This window comes from Falco biarmicus, chromosome 4 (assembly GCF_023638135.1).
Source record: "Falco biarmicus isolate bFalBia1 chromosome 4, bFalBia1.pri, whole genome shotgun sequence".
Classification (NCBI taxonomy): Eukaryota; Metazoa; Chordata; class Aves; order Falconiformes; family Falconidae; genus Falco; species Falco biarmicus.
The window spans coordinates 49391688-49408889 of NC_079291.1; the positions used below are offsets into that span (position 1 = coordinate 49391688).

Here is a 17202-nt window from a genome sequence, read left to right on the forward strand (position 1 = left end):
AAGTGGGTTTCTTGATTATTATTTTTTTCTGTCTGCCCTAAACATTGCCATTTGAATATATACCTTTTCTTTGTATTTCTAATCAAATTGTTTGGGTTTTAATATCTGTACCAGAAGAATATAGTTGTATTCTTGCATTGTAGTGTATTGGTTATTTTCCATTTGCATACATTTTTTTTGATTTTTTTCACCCCACAAATCATAGGAACAAAGAATTAATTTAATACTATTGATGCATATTATATACAGGATCAACAAACTGATCATTGCAATACCATCCATGATTTTAGTTGACTTAGTTGCAGTAACTCTGTAATACAACTGTTTTATTCCAATGCAGGTGACAGCTGTTCCTGAGCTGTTCCTGACTGCGGTGAAGCTTAGTCATGACAGTACAGGAGCCAGGTATTTACATGTGGCTCGGGAGGACTCCAATAATCTATTCAGGTAAAACATTAATGTATGTATAGCACGTTCCATCTCAGCATCATATTGTGGTTTCTAAACTGTAATCCAGCTTCATAACTGCATTTTTTTCTGTGATAACAAAGAGGACAGTACTTGGTTTGTGGGACTGCCTCAGAGATTTTCAGGTTGGAACAGATGTGATGAGGTCTGTTGTTCTGTCTGGTGCTCCAGACAGGGTCAGCACTTAATGCAGGTGGAGTTCCTTAGACATTTATCCAGGTGGGCCTTGAAAACTTCCAAAGACAGAGATTATGCAACCTTCTGGGCAGCTTGTTCCTAGTGTCCATTTGGTGGGATGTCTTTTTCTTTAATATCCAGTTGAACCCCTCCTTGCTTCAGTTTATGAACAGTGCCTCTTGTCCTTCCATCATGCATATCTATGCAAAGAATCTGCCTTCATCATAACCTCCTTCTAGGTATTAGAAGGCACCTATTGAGTCCCCTCATGCCTTTCCTTCTCCAGGCAAAATTAACCCATTTTCCTCAGCCTCTTTTTGTGGAGCATGGCTCCAGCCATCTTTATGTCTCTCCATTAAACTGTTCCAAATTTATTATCTTCTCTTCTGTATTGGTGAGCTGAAAAGTGCACTTCCTGATAAACTGCCTTATAGTTGCAAGATGTAAACCAGTTTTTTTCTGTAACCTTCCATGAACTTGGTGGGGTTTATTGACATTTTTAACCTTATAGATAACTAAACACATTATTTTTTTTTTATGTGCTGAAAGCTTCTGTACCATCTCCAGAATTACAAGTGCAGAGGTTGTACACCCTCTGAAAGGGGTGGCTGAGCACTCAGGCGTTTTAAGAACTCAGTAACTCTGCATTGTGCTGTTTGTCCTGTTGGTTACTAGACAGTGATAATGTTCTCATGAATCGCAGCTGCAGATAGGAGGTGGGTGGACTTATCACAAACAACTGTGTTCCTGTCTGTGCTCTCTGTCTTCCAGTATACAATTCCGAACCACTCCAATGGACAGCACTGGGGTCCCACATATTCTCGAGCACACTGCGTTATGTGGTTCTCAAAAGTACCCTTGCAGAGATCCATTCTTTAAAATGTTAAACAGGTCGCTGTCCACCTTTATGAATGCATTCACAGGTGAGCCCAAAGTACATAATACTGCTTAAAATGCATGAGGTTTTACTGCAGTAGAGCTGTTTGTCAGCCCTCCTTAATTTCCCTTTAGAGAGCCATTGTTATTAAGTGTGAATAATGTGAGATATTAAAAAAACTAACAAGGCAACAAAATAAATCCTGTTTATTTGGCAGTTACAAAGTCCCAGTAGAGTTGGATCTTTGTAGTATACAATACATTTAATTATTTGTATATATACATGGCAAAAGCAAAGTTTTCATGGTAAAATAATTTCAGTGTTAAACTTCTGTGTATTTCTCAGCAGAAATATATTTCATTTAGTAAGTTTCTTCTTTTCCAGTTATTTATATGGATGAGAAATTAAAAATGAATGAAGGCAAATTGCATCTTAGAGTTTCTGAAATTATAGTCTTTTTATGTTTATTTATATGCAGCTAGTGATTACACACTCTATCCATTTTCAACACAAAATTCCAAGGATTTTCAGAATCTCCTGTCAGTGTACTTGGATGCTGCTTTCTTTCCATGTTTGCGGCAACTAGATTTCTGGTAAGATGTGGACAGCTTGAAATGTGCGCAAACCTTAAGTGAAATAAAAATACCCCCCCCCCCCCCCCCAAAAAAAAAAAACCAAAAACCAAAACCCAAAACAAACCCAAACCCTTCACATTCCCAACACTTCCTGTTATTAATTTTTTCAGGCAAGAAGGTTGGAGGTTAGAACACGAGAACCCAGCTGATCCTCAGACACCTCTAGTCTTCAAAGGAATTGTGTTTAATGAAATGAAAGGGGCATTTGTAAGTTTTGTGAATGTTTGGTTTAAGATCTTATACATGGGGAAGTGGCTTAAGTTTCAGATTATCAATGGCACCAGAGTTTTCCATTCCTCTGTTGTGGAATTTAAGCCCTCGATAAGGCAGCAATCTGTTACATGGTTAGTCTTAAAGTTAGCCCTTCAAAAAAGTTTGTTACATAGAAGAAAGCACCTTGTTAATGGATTTTATTGTAGAATTTTCTTTTAAATTGACATAACATAGTTTTATTATAGTATGTGGGATGTGTACAGTATGTGACAAAAGCTTATGTGAGGAGGAGTGAGCTCTGAGGTCTTATTATTGAACACTTTTTATTTTTAAACTGTTTTGATGACTTACTGAAATGTGGTGTTTTCCTCTTAAGACAGATAATGAGAGGGTATATGCACAGCACCTACAGAATAAAATCCTTCCTGATCACACTTACGGTGTAGTATCTGGTGGAGATCCATTATGTATTCCTGATCTTACATGGGAGCAGCTTAAACAGTTCCATGCCACACATTATCATCCAAGCAATTCCAGGTATCTGAAATTGATGACTAACTTTCTAGGTTAAATAGTGTATTAGCACCCTTTTTATATTTTTTGAGGGGAAAACCAGCAGTACAGTGTTGCCATTCACAAGGCCAGCAACTTAGATAACCTCTGCCCTGCAGCAGCTAGGACATCGTTGAAGCAAGGAATTTGCTCTAGGAAGGGTAATGAAAGGCGAATTGGAGGCAGGAAAGAGAAGTGGCTGATTTTTCTAGAGTGCATCTGCCTGCTTGATTATGAGGCTTTGTTTTGGGGATTTTATGTTTACAGATATTTTACCTTGAACTCATGTTCAATTTCCCCCAAACCACATACTAATAACTATTTGGCAATAACGTTAGGGAGTTATGATACGAGTAGCATAGATGAGTCTAGGGGTTCCTATCCTCCTTGAAGTCAACAGATTAGCAATTAATTTGTGACTTTTTTTTAACTTATTCATCTGCTCCTGAATCACACATTGCTGTATCAAGTTCTAAATAATGGATACTCATTTAGGTCAGATACTAATTCTGTTGGTACTAATAAGGTATTTAAGCTAAAAGTCAATTTGAAGGTGGTATGGAGGGAAATCCATAGTATCATTGTTTCTTTTGTACCAGTTTTATGGTTCATCTGATTAATTCACTTAGGGAACATCAGTTTGCGTCATGATAGTGAATTTACCATCCGTTGTTTTTCCAGTCATCCCAAGTATTCTTCTGCACCTGTGTTTAGATTTTAATTGGGAAATACGATTTACCGGAGACATACCCTATGCTCATATTTAATCCAGCGGAAGTCAGCAGCGTTTCTTGTATATACAGGAATGTACTTGGTAGACCGACCCACAGAACCCAGCCATGTTTTACAGATCAGTTAAGACAAATGGATCATCATATTTTATACATTATCTGTGACGAGTGTAAGAATTTTGCCTTCTGAAACTTTAGAGCACTGGGATTCTGGCTTCAATTACTAATATTTTTTTCTTGGAACATTGTATGTTACTGCAACTAAACAAATTCTAGCTTTTTGTGACCTCTGAAGCATAAAACAGAAGCTGTAAAATTCCACATTTTTCCAGAGTTCTTTGTATATGGCAAACTGGTGGGTCTTTAACCTAGGGGCCTTACAAAGCACATTCTATTCTAGATATAACTGAATTACTGGAAACACATGAAATTCAGAATATAATAAAAGCTGTTACTGTAAATTTCTGACAATCTGATGCTTAATCCCAATCTTTCATTTGAAATACAGATTTTTCACTTACGGTAATTTTCCACTGGAGCAACATTTGAAGCAAATACATGAGGAAGCATTGATAAAATTTGAAAGAATTGAACCAAATACTGACATCCCGAAACAGAAACTCTGGGAAAAGCCTGTAAGTTAAAAAAACCCAGAACACACACACACACCACCCCCCCAAAAAAAATACTTAAAATGAAACAAACAGAAAGAAACAGTGCACATCCAGTCTTGGAATTGCAAAAACTGAATGACTGGGTAATATTTTAGCCTAGCTTGCTGGAGTTCCTTTTTTTTATTTAGAAGTGTGTTTGTGCGTTTACTCATGAATATTGAACTTACTCATGAGTATCTGTAAAATCACTTGAAATCTTTGAAAGGAAGATACTATGAAGATGCAGGAGTCATTTTTTAGTTGTGACTTTTGCTCAAGTTCAGTCTGTATCAAATCTGTTATACTTTACAGAGAGAACACAGTGTAACATGTGGCTTAGACTCATTTGCTGCCGATCCTTCCAAACAGACGACTGTCAGTGTCAGCTACTTGTTGACAGAGTAAGTATATCAAAATTAAATTCTGAATTAAAGGCTTATTTTAGAACTTTAAGCAAGATGCAGGCATATTGCGTGTCCACCAGTCCCTCTTTATAAATGTCATCTTTAAGGCGATTAATACCATGGGAAAGCTAGACAAACCCTGCTTTAGTAAAGGAAAGTTTAATTACTAAGCAGAATTTTTGCTGTCTTTTTCTGTAGCAGCTAGATGTAAGAAAAACCAGCTATTATCTTACAGAACTGTTCAGTGGGTTAGACTTCTGGGAACACTGGCTTCCTGTGTTTCAATTCCCTGCCATGTGCAAGCTTTTCCTGTGTCCTACTCCTAATTTTGTCAACCCTTGCAGCTCAATTTAACTTGCTTTACTGCTAGTTATAACAAGTGAAAGATGCAGAACTCTCCTAGTTCACTGTTTGGTGCAGTGTTCCTAACTGACAGTCCTTTCACCTTTGCTCCTTCTACAGTGTTTTGTAGAAGTAATTCTCAGCGATGCTGGGTGTCACATATTTCTGGCTTGATGGTTTTTAAGAACTATTAATTTTTGTTCAGTATTACAGATACTTTTGAAACCTTCACACTAAGCCTGTTGTCTTCACTGTTGGTTGATGGGCCGAATTCTCCTTTTTACAAGGCTTTAATTGAGTCTGGTGTTGGTACAGATTTTTCTCCTGATGTTGGGTAAGTGTCGCAGTTTACATTTCATCAATGTAAGCAATATTAAAAAAGTTACAAATTACTATTAAGATGGGTGAAGTCATCTCTCATACAGGCAACTTATGCCAGAATAATCTTACTTTAATCTTAAAACATTTTTAAAGAGTTTCTACTGATGAACTGTAAAGCATTCTTCAGTGTAATTTTTGGCTTGTCAAAATAATCTGTCAGAAGCTATGTTAGTTCAAACAAAGTTGTACTGTTTAAAGCTTATGAACAAGAAAAATGGGTAGATAAAAACATGGTATGGCATCAGTGTCCTAATTTACTTGAGGTTTTCGTCTTGGCCGTTTAGTATTACTCAGGAGAGTTTGCTAGCCCTTCTCTGTACTCTATCTTTGCTTTTTTCCGTCAATTCTGTGATTTAGTAGTAGGTGGCTTTGGCACAAATGTACTTTTGCACAGTTAGGTGCCATTAATTTGCCATCATCTTGGTACAAAAGGGTATTTCTGCCAACACCTACTTTTTCAAGCTGTAGCTCTTGCAGCCAGTCTTCTGAGCTCATTTTGCACTGCAGACTAAGGGTGGGTGGATTGTCTTCACCTAAGTGCAGGCTCAGCTGCTCATCATAGTTTGCCTTTCTTGTCAGCAGAAAGAAAAAATGCTTTCAGGGCATGATTCATCTGACTGATTTTTAGACTTGAGGATGACAAAAATCATGCTGTTGTCTGCACTGACTGTGTCAGATGTTTGAGTGGGAAACCTTAATACACTCAACTATGGCTTTAATGTCTTTATCTGCCTAGCTTGAACTGTTTCTAGGTGAAGTCATGGGCTTCCTGCAAATCCTGTGTCATGTAGACAACTTAATATTACAGAGCACGGCAGTAGAAACCTGTCTTTAGACACTGAAGTGGTGATTCAATTTGGTAATTGAACCAAATTTACCTTAGTGACTCTGCTGATGAATTGATTTAGAAAAAGAGGTTTGAATCCAGAGATCAGTATTCCAGAATTCAACACTTGAGTCTGCTATTTAATTCCTTCTATGATTTTTAGTATGAAATAATGGATGTTTAGAGTTGATGAGCACCAGTTGTTTTTTGTTTGTTGGCTTTGTTTTGAACTGCTAAGTGTTCCGTATTTCTGCACGTGTCAATTTGTCTCTCTAAAGATGAGTTCTTGTGATTAACTCTGCCTGATCACATGGACAACATTACCTTTAAGTACCATTGAAACTAATTGCAACAAACATAGAACGTTTCACCTTCACCACTTACTTTACAAATACTGCTTTAAAAGTGCAAACTTAAAAGTACCATTCCACTCACCTGCTTAAGTAGAATGTATGCGTTTGGCATTACAGGTGGCTAAAATGTTCACCTTAAAAAAAAAAAAAAAAAAAAAAAAGAGAGAGAGAGAGAATTCTTTACCTGAAAGTACTTACAGGTGAATGAGAAGATGAATAGAAGAGACTAGCTTTTCTTCTCTAACTGTTGTTCTTTCTCTAATATTATATGCCATATGTTTTCTTAACAGTGGCTACTAATACTGAAAGTGAACAAAAAAATGCTTTTAAGTTCCATTTCTTGCCTCTTTGGTAATTATTCTTTTTTTCTGTCTAGCTTTTAAAATCCCGTGTGTGTGTGTGGAAGTGACAGGTGTTTTTTCCCCTTCTTCTGCCTTTCCTGGCAGTTTTGATGCTGAAATTCTGGTACTTGTCACTGAGTTGACTATGTTTTATTCTAGGTTTAATGGCTCAACAAGAGAAGCTTATTTCAGTGTGGGTCTGCAGGGTATTGCTGAAGGAGATATTGATACTGTGAAACAGATAATTGCTAGAACAATTGATGAAGTTATTGAGTGAGTAATACTAAATTTTTGAGAATACTGTTAGTTCTTTCATACAGTCTTCTACAATTAGATATTAGTAATATAATAATATATAGGCATATAATAATACAAGCATATATAATAACATGCCCTAAAAATTTAGTTTTATAAAAATAAATGCGCTAAAGAAGTAGTAATATTGTTCAGTACTCTTAAAACTTGTCTGCTGCTTCCTTTATTGTAGTTTATTCATCAGTGTAACCTTCAGGAGTTTAATGCTATTAGTAGAGTTTCACTAAATGACACAGCATGGTAAGATTATTTCATCTCAGTTTTAATTCAGTGTGGAAGACATTGTGTTTTAATGCTTCCTTTATAAATGTTTTAATTCATTTTCATAACTTCACTTAAATTGATTAGTGTTAATAGATATGATTTCCTTCTCTCATCACCCCTTCCCAAAGGAAAGGATTTGAGGAAGATAGGATTGAAGCTCTACTTCACAAAATTGAAATCCAGCTGAAGCATCAGTCTACGAGTTTTGGACTTGCCCTGACATCTGTAAGTCTGTATGTGTGCCCATGTGTGGTGTTTTTTTAGGAATGGATAAGAAAGCCATGTCTGCGTCTTTACGAAACATGGGGTCATTTTGTAGGCATTTGATATTTCATGTACATCTTTCTTCCTTCTTTTTGGTAGCCTTCAAACTGTTGCTGAGCTCCACACTGTATGACTTAATTAGGCAGTAAGCCTGTTGTCTTTGACTGAATGGTAGCTTTGATTGCAGTAGCACTGATTACTTCTGCAAGAGACATGCCATGCTGGCTCTTGGGACTGTATATTTTGGCTAGATGCCTATGTATTTTTAAAAGGACTATATTTTTCTATGGAATTTACTACTGGTGGTACTGCTGTAATTTAATTTCAAGATCTGTAAGTGAAGATTGTGCATAATTAAATTCTTGGCCTCAAATTTTGATACAAAAGCTGTATCGAAATTTTGATACGGAACTATTACAGAAAATGCATTCCACAGCAGAATGTAGTGTCTTTGAGAAATTGGCCAGTCACCATAAATTCAGGAACAAGTTAGCTGCAGTATTTACAATCAGTTTGGAAACTGGGGCCTCCTGCTGCCACTGATTCTCTGGTGTCCTCTGTGGTTTTTTCTTCTTTGCGGTTGATCAGCAGCTCTTGTGCTTTCTTCTCTCAAGTGTCGTATCTTCTTCAGCATGGACAAGAGTTAAATCCTTTGGCATGCAAGGTTAGGTAAAGAAGCAGGGTCCTGGCTTAACATGAGACTTGTAAATGGGAGAGCACAACCAAGAGCTGTTTCAAATCGAATTGCCATACAGTGAAACAGACAAATTGTGGAAATTTAATTGCCTGTCATGTTTCATAGTAGGATCTGACAAAACAGGACTGACTTTGATAGCCAAAACTTTCTAGCATGTCTTCAGATTGTGTGAGTAACTCTGTGATGAAACAGTTGTGCATATACTTTATCTTTCAACATTTTTTAAGTCTTGAGGTTGATTCAGCTGTTAGGACTTAATTCTAGAACAGAAAACTCTTAAACAATTCTTGCTTTTAAAGACAAGTCCTGCAGCATTTGCTGTTAATGCTCCCATAGAGAAGGGTTATATTTCAGTTCATTTCCCTGAGTTCATGTTTTAGAAGTTGACCTTGAAAAGGGCCTGAAAGGGGCCTAGTTATAATTAAAGTAACTGTAGAACCATAGAATGGTTTGGATTGGAAGGGACCTTTAAAGATCATCCAGTTCCAACCCTTCGTCACCCAGCTTGTGCTGATTACTGGTGATTGCCCCAGGCCGGGTGCAGGACTTCACACTTGGCCTTGTTGAACTTCATGAGGTTCATGTGGGTTTATTCCTCAAGCCTGTCAGGGTCCCTCTGAATGCCATCCCTTCCCTCAGGTGTATCTACTGCATTGCTCAGCTTGTTGTCAACTGCAAACTTGCCAAGCATGGACTCAATTCCACAGTTTATGTCATTAATAAACATACGGAACAGTATTGTTCCTAATAGAGACACCTGAGGGACAGACACCACTTATTACAGATGACCATTTGGATGTTCAGCCACTGAATTTAACTGTTTGCATGTGGCCATCCAGCCAGTTGCTTATCCATCAAACAGTCCATCCGTCAATCCCATATCTGTCCAATTTAGGATGTTGTGTGGGACTCTGTCAAAGGTCTTACAGGAGTCAAGATAGATGACATCAGTTTCTCTTCCTTTACTCAACAATGCAGTCAGTCCATTGTGGAATGCTACCAGAATAGTGAGGTACAATTTGCCTTTTGTGAAGCCTTGTTGGTTCTCGCAGATGACAACCTGTGGAACTTTAGATGTCATGTGGTAAGGATTCTCTAACTTCCATGCTGTGTTCCAGTGCTGTGCTAGCTTTACAATTAGAAGGACTTTCCTGTGTGATGCATTTATTTAAAACACAGTACAATAGGTGAACCATTGACTGCAGAGTGGAGCTTAAAGAGTTTTACTAAATGGGGTAACATCTAGCTGGTGGCCAGTCACAAGTGGTGTTCCCCAGGGCTCAAATTTTGGGCCAGTTCTCTTCAATGTTTTTGTCGACGACCTGGATACAGGAGTTGAGTGCACACTTAAGTATATTTCCTGATGATACTAAATTAGGAGGAGCTGTCGATTCCCTTGAAGTAAAGAGAGATCTTGATTGACTGGAGTGCTGGGCAATCACAAACTGTATGAAATTCAGTAAGGACAAATGTGGATATACCAGGGATGGTATAATCCTGGATGTACATATAGACTGGAGGATGAGGCTGGAGTGCAGCCCTGCAGGAAGGGCCTGGAAACATTCAGGGTCAGGTTGGATGGGGCTCTGACTTTAACTCTAGTTAAAGTTGACCCTGCTCTTTGCAGGGACGTTGGACTAGGTGACCTTTTAAAGGTCCCTTCCAACCCATACTACTCTATGATTCTACGATTAGAGGGATCTGGGGGTTTTCATTGGTGGTAAGTTCTGTATGAGTCACATAAAGCTAAAAAAGGCCAACCGTGCCCTGGGGTGCATCAAGGACAGTATAGCTAACTGGTCAAAAGCAATGACTGTCCCACTGTGCTCAGCATAGGTGCAGCCTCACCTTGAGTACTGTGTGCAGTTTTAGGCTCCATAATATAAGGACATGAAAATATTAGAACATGTCCAAAGGAGGACAGCAAAGATGCTGAAAGGACTGGAGGGCTTGTCTTGTGAGGAGCTGCTGAGGATACTAGGTTTGTTCAGTTTAGAAGAGAGGAGATGGAGGAGTGACCTCACTGCTGTCTACAACTCCCTCATGATGGAGAGCAGAGCAGGAGGTACTGGTCTCTTCTGTCTGGTGTCCAGTAATAAGACATGAGGAAATGGCTTCAAGCCGCATCAGGGAAGTACAGATACGATATTAGGAAAAAGTTCTTAATGGAGGCGGTGGTCAAGCGCTGGAACAAGCTCCCCAAATGTACTGGTTTTGGATGGGATAGGGTTAAATCTTTTCACAGTAGCTAGTATGGGGCTGTGTTTTGTATTTGTGGTGAAAACAGTGCTGATAACACAGGGACGGTTTAGTTTCTGCTGAGCAGGGCTTACATGGCATCATGGCCTTTTTTGCCTGTTACCCCTCCCTACCAGTGAGGAGGCTGGGGGTGGTGGTACAAGGAGTTGCGGGGGTACACAGCCAGGACAGCTGACCCCACCTGACCAAAGGGGTGTTCCATACCATATGGCATCATGCTCACCGTATAAAGTTGGGGAAGAAGAAGGAGGGGCGGGGGATGTTTGGGGTGATGGCATTTGTCTTCCCAAGTCACCGTTACGCATGAAGGAGCCCGGCTGTCCTGGGGATGGCTGAGCACCTGCCTGCCCATGGGAAGCGGTGAATGAATTCCTTGTTTTGCTTTTCTTGTGCACAGCTTTTTTTCTTACCTATTAAACTGTCTTTTATCTCAGCCCATGAGTGTTCTCACTTTTGCCAGTTCTCCCTCCCATCCTGCTGTGAGGGGAGCGAGCAAGTGGCTGTGGGGGGTGAGCTGCTGGCTGGGGTTAAACCATGACACCAAGGGGAAGTGGTCATGGCCCCAAGCCTGTTAGTGTTCAAGAAGCATTTGGATGACACTCACAGACAGTTAAACTTCTAGGTTGCTTACTGAGAACCAGCACTGAGTTGTTGTAATGACCCCACAGAAGCCTCAAATAAGGAGGCTTATTCAAGAGAATTAATGCGAGCAGGTTTTGAAACAGTATTATTCTTTAAAACACATTAGTGAATTTCCACAGAATAGATAATAATCGATACTACTGAAAAAGTCTGGAAGTCTTGTGATACCTGCTTGTAATTAAAGAGGTAAGAAAAAGGAAGGTGGTTTTGACAGTTCCAATGCATTTGTTTTCTCTATGCTTTTAAAAGCCTTTTCTTTTCTAGTTCTTGGGATTTTTATTTTGCTTTGCTTTGTTTTTTCCCCGTTCACACAGAGTAGAAATGGAGAAGGTTTTGATATCTTGCCCTGTGGTGTATTTGAAGAACTTCCAATAGCAACTTGACCAAACAATAGTCTCAAAGTAGAGAATAAAACTACAATACATATCCTTCTAAAAGAAATATCCTGAGGATATTTCTCGTTATTTAGTATCTTCTTTCTCTGAAGTCCCTTCTGTGTTACATGTTTGAGTTACTTCTTTATAAATCATTTCATCTGACCGATAAAATAAACTGGTGGACTGTAATATTTATTTTGAGACTACTTTGCCTCTGCTGTCTGTTTCCTTTTTCCTTCTTTCTTGGGCTGAAAAATTAATTTATTTTAAATGGGAGGGAAGAAAGAATATTACAGGATTTCCAGACTACAGATACACACCTATTAAATAAAATAGGTGGTTTGGTGTGATAAAATTAGAGGAGAGAATGGAGAGAACAAGGGACAGATGATGATGGAATAGTCCTTTGAATCTGAACAAAGATTTCAGCTGTTTTTTTCCCTGTCAAATATGTTAGAACTACTCATTATATGTCTGCAATTCAAATATAAATGATAATGTGGTTTTGGAACATAGATGTCAGTTATAGAAATGCACACGGATTGTCCTACTTACCTAATTATTTTTTCCCTTTCAGTATATAGCCTCCTGCTGGAATCAAGATGGGGATCCAGTGGAGCTTCTGCAGATTGCAGATAAAGTCTCTCGGTTCAAGCAGTGCCTTAAAGAAAATCCCACATTTCTTCAGGAAAAAGTTAAAACATATTTTAAGGTAGGCAAACTTATGGAAAAATATCTTCAGTATTAATTTTTAAATCACAATCTTGTATTGAAAATTAAACCGAGGATATTTTTTTTTTAATAACCATACTGCTTATTTTTAGGTGTAGATGAACAGCAGCACTTCTGAATGTGGCACATGAATTTTGAATGATTGAAGTGAGAACTTTTCAAAACAGAAAAAATGGTCTGGTTGGACATTTGGAAACATACATACTAGAACACTGATAAAACACTAATGTTTTACTGAGCTGTGGTAGTTCAGTAATGCTGTATGCTGATGATGTAGAAGGGCACATGGGTATCTCCTAATAAGAAGCTGGGCTGTGAAGAGGGAATTGGAGACCTAGTTATGTGTTGGCATAGCAAGATGTATCTGTTTTTCCTTGAAAAGACTTTGGTTATAAGTAAGATTGTTCTGGTGCTCCTCATGTTCTCTGAACTGCTGTCTGAATTTTGCTGTCAGTGCCAATTGCTTTCTGCTCTTTTTCTTACTTTATTGTCCATACATACTACTGGAGTTGGTGAAGACATAGAAACAGTAGAGGCATTATAACAGTGAATAGTTCTGAAGCCCTGAATTAGTTAATGTCAGAAAGAAAAAATCCAGTGGTAGTGCAGAAATAGGGGTGGGTGGTTGTTTTTGTTTTGGTTTTTTTTTTGGGGTTGTTTTTTTTTTTTTTGAGGGGTGGGAGGGTGGTGGTGGGGTTTTGGCTTTTTGGTTTTGTGTGGTGGGGTTTTTTTTCAGTCAGATTGTTCAAGTTGTTTTGGAGGGCATATCCGTTACAGGTAACGGCCAGCATGATTTAATAGTGAGTACATGCTGGTTCTCATATACTCTAAGGCAACAAGAGACAGTGGCATCAATTGAAATCTGTTTTCCTAAAGGCATTATTAATGTCTGGAAGTAGTAGGGAGCTGTTACAGTTTTAGCTTTTGTAGGGAAGAAATACAGGTGCAGTATTTTTGAAAATGTTAAAATGTTCTTTACTATGCAGTTCTGGTGAGGGGGCTAAGGCAAAAACATGACTCAGTAGGAAGTAATGAGAATAGCTGAATGTTCTTGTTTCACAAAATTATGCGCTGTTGTACATTGTGCTTGGAGTTTAATAAAGCAGGAAGACAAGGAGTGAGGCAGAGAATGCTGTTCATCCTGTCGATTTGAATATGTCTGGTTAATTCTGCATTCCCCTCTAAACTCTGTAGTCAGTCAGGTTTCTGTAGTCTTTCCGCATAAGCACGGGGGAGACAATCCAATTCTGTTTTATGAGTTTACATTGTCCCAAATTATTGGCAGTGTCTGTCAGTGACAGATGTTGCTGTTTGACTCCTGCTTTGAAATGGGCAGCTTTTGAGGTCACTATCTTTTGACTGGCCTCTCATTATTATACAAAATGGAAGCTGCTTGAGTAATTTTGTTATTAAAATTGCATAGTCTGGTATAAACAAAGAGAAATTCAACAGCGGTTGTGACACTTGCATAAGGCATGGAGTTCTCTGGCAGCAAGACTGATGCAAAGTATTTCTGAGCAGGATAAGGCATGCACATTTTGCATCATATGGGATCTCTCTGCACTCATGCTTGGGCAGGTTGAAAGAGGTGTTTAATGAAACCCTTCTGGATTTAACCAGATTCCCCATCTTAGAACGTTCTCCAGATAAAACGTGTGGTGTGCTGCTCTGTAGCTTTATGTACAGTTGTTTAACCCTGATGTAATTAAACTAATGAGTACTGTGTGTTGTTGAGGGACTCTGACTCTATACTAAAATTACACAGAAGGTTGTCCATGCTTGTTCTTGTGGTAAGCTGTCTCTCTTCCCCACCCTTGCAGCAGACTATTCTGTGTGAAGAGTTCATATCACCTGTTTGTGATACTTTTGATAATACGCAAGCCAAGTGGTGCAGACTGTTTTTATCTGCTGTCGATGAAGCAATAATCTGAGGTGAAACAGGAGGCAGTTGCCCTCAAAATTAATAATCCTTTGTTTTGGGATATATTTCTGCAGGATAATCCACATAGATTGACTCTGTCAATGAGTCCAGAGGAGGACTACCATGAAAAACAAGCAAAAATGGAAGCAGAAAAGCTGGCAAAAAAGGTCAATGCTCTTTCTGAAGAAGAAAAAACCGAAATCTTCGAAAAAGGTTAACATGCTTTTTCATATTTTTTAGGGGGTAGCAGCTTAAAAGCATAGCCAATTTTTTAGCTGATGCTGTATAGAATATCTTAAATTCTCAGGCACTCTCCAGCACTTGATCTGAAAGGGATGATTTTTGTGGGAAGTTTGTGTATGTGTTACGGGTCTACGTGGTGCAGTATTTACACTACAATGTGCGATTGGTGTATTCCATTAGTTTTAGCACTCAAAAATACAGTGATCAACATCTCCAGTTGGGCAGAAGAAAGGAAATTGTTTCAAAATATTGATCTGCTTATTCTTTTCCATGTTAACTTGCACTAAGTACAAGATGAATCCCACTAGTTACCTTGAAGCCGTTTATTTTTGAGCAGATGAGGTCTGCCTCATATTCCTATAAAACTTACATTTTGTGATTTTATTTCTTACCTTTTCTGCTTAAAAAGCCAACTCTAAAAATAACGTTGTTTAACTTACTCTGGGCAATAACTTAAACTTGGAAACCCAGGGCAGTCACTTGATTTTATGAAAACAGTGATCTAGTCACAGAAATCCTCCAAAAAAGCGGTGTTAATCTTCTAAAGCTTTGGTACTAGGTGGGGGATAGGGGAGCAGAAGATCGGATGAGGCTTTCTAGTAATGAAAGTAAATTAGAGTACTAGAGGTGACCAGCTAGAATCTGAAAGGCTGAAATATAAAATTAAAACACAATTTATCTGCATGAGTTACTGACAGAGCACTGGGGTAAGAACTGGGGGGAATGGCTTAGAAAGATGTTCTTACCTGCAAGGTCTGGGTTGCCTGGGTTGGTGTTCGCAGAGCTGGGTGAGAGGATGGCCTGACAGGTGTCAGTTCTTCGGGGTTTAAATTGAATGTTGCTGTAAACAGGATGTGAAGGGGCGATTGGAAAGAGAATTTACAAAGTGTTGCGATGTGATGATCTGCAGAATTTGTTTCAGTAAAGTATTTGAAAGAATTGTTGATAGAAAATTCTAAACTTCAAACTCTTGCTTTTTTGTGTCTGCATCACCTCAGTGGGTTTTGAATGCACTTACACTAAAAGCTGAAAATGACGAAGTGGTATTCTGCTCTCCTTACTAGGTTTGGAATTAATCGCTCTTCAAAGCAAACCTCAGGATACCTCTTGTCTCCCCGCTCTAAAAGTGTCCGACATTGAGCCTAAAATCCCATTCACTGTGCTGGAGACCACACTCGCAGGTTGGTGTAACCACTATTTTGTCCTCAGAAGAGCAGCACTACTGGATTATTACCGAGCTGCGTGCCCAGCTGTTGCTCTTTTTGCTCTTTGCAAAGCATATGTACTTACTGTTTCTGGTCCTTTCCCTCAGTCCGCTACCTCTGCAGCAGGCAGTTTGCACCCGATCTGCCGGAGCTTCTTGCCGTCGCCTCCGAGGGGCAATGCAGGGCTGTGCTCAGCTCCAGCCAGCCGCCTGCCTTCCCGGGGTCTGACAGTCAGAGGGGTCTCTCGGGGCATGCCCCACTGCTCTTGAGCAATCTCCCCACTTTCCAAAGACTTACCAGGGTGCAGCACTATTGGCAGCTTGTGCAGCGAGCCTTCCTTACTGCTTTCCCTCCCTACCTGTTTTTTACAGAATATGACATACAGGAGACATGGGGGGAAAAAGAAATCTATATCATTCTTCATAACTTCAGTCCAAGTTTCTCCCTGCTTTGGCAGGGGCTACCCCATGGACTGATAGGAGACAGGAAATTGTAGATCTCAGTTTTGTTACAGTTCTGCCAAAATCTTGCGGGTAATACTACTCTGTAATATGTTTCTAATGGACACTTCCCACCCAAAATTGCCAGCAGGTATCAAGTACTGTGTAGTTTTGATGCTAAAGTGACCTGGGTTTATGAAAATTCTAATGTGTATATTCTAATGCCTTAGCTTAGAGAGAATGTACAGTGCAAGAACCTGCTTTCCCCAGCTTTTGAGGTGGTGAAGGCAAAAAATAAGGGAGAAAAACGTCTTCACTTGTTTAGAAACAAATTGCCATTCCTTTATTTGGGTATTACCTCTGAAATGTGACCTCTCTCAACAGAGTTCTGTCTTCAGATTGTCCAGGTATCCTTTGCCTTACCATGGACAGGCAGAGTAAAACCCCTTCAGTCCAGCATTCAGTGCAGCTTAAACAAGAAGTAGCTCTGAAGTGTCAACAGAAAATAACTCTTGATGGGAAGATCTTGTAAGAAATTGTTTTGCTCTTATGTGTTTATAGTAGGAAGCTGTTGGTTGTTCTTTGCTTTTGTCTTTTTTTCATCCCTAGCTGATGAAATTCCTGTGCAGTTCTGTGCTCAGCCGACCAACGGAGTGGTTTATTTCAGAGCTGTTTCCAGCTTGAACACGCTTCCCGAGGAGCTCAAACCATACGTGCCACTCTTCTGCAATGTCATTACAAAGTGAGAGGTTTACTTTCTTAGAAGCTGAAGCAACAGGCTGTAAGCAAAAAGCTTACTGAAACAGTCTTGCTTTTAATAATTTCAGCATCTGTTCTTATTATACAAGGGAAATGCTGTTAAGTTGGTGTCCTGCAGAAACAGTGGTCTT

At 39.1% G+C, this 17202-nt stretch overlaps 1 protein-coding gene across 2 annotated transcripts in view; it reads left to right on the top strand.

Moving 5' to 3' along the window:
- Nucleotides 1–17202, top strand: part of PITRM1 (pitrilysin metallopeptidase 1) — a 28697-nt gene that overhangs the window by 1077 nt on the left and 10418 nt on the right. For both annotated transcript variants that reach the window (XM_056338538.1, XM_056338539.1), the window contains exons 3-16: nucleotides 341–447; nucleotides 1417–1568; nucleotides 2001–2115; nucleotides 2268–2364; nucleotides 2747–2907; nucleotides 4162–4288; nucleotides 4619–4707; nucleotides 5258–5386; nucleotides 7113–7226; nucleotides 7661–7757; nucleotides 12349–12483; nucleotides 14499–14637; nucleotides 15732–15848; nucleotides 16922–17054. In XM_056338538.1, coding sequence (XP_056194513.1) covers nucleotides 341–447; nucleotides 1417–1568; nucleotides 2001–2115; nucleotides 2268–2364; nucleotides 2747–2907; nucleotides 4162–4288; nucleotides 4619–4707; nucleotides 5258–5386; nucleotides 7113–7226; nucleotides 7661–7757; nucleotides 12349–12483; nucleotides 14499–14637; nucleotides 15732–15848; nucleotides 16922–17054 — 1712 coding nt within the window. The remainder of the gene's footprint in view (nucleotides 1–340; nucleotides 448–1416; nucleotides 1569–2000; nucleotides 2116–2267; nucleotides 2365–2746; nucleotides 2908–4161; nucleotides 4289–4618; nucleotides 4708–5257; nucleotides 5387–7112; nucleotides 7227–7660; nucleotides 7758–12348; nucleotides 12484–14498; nucleotides 14638–15731; nucleotides 15849–16921; nucleotides 17055–17202) is intronic.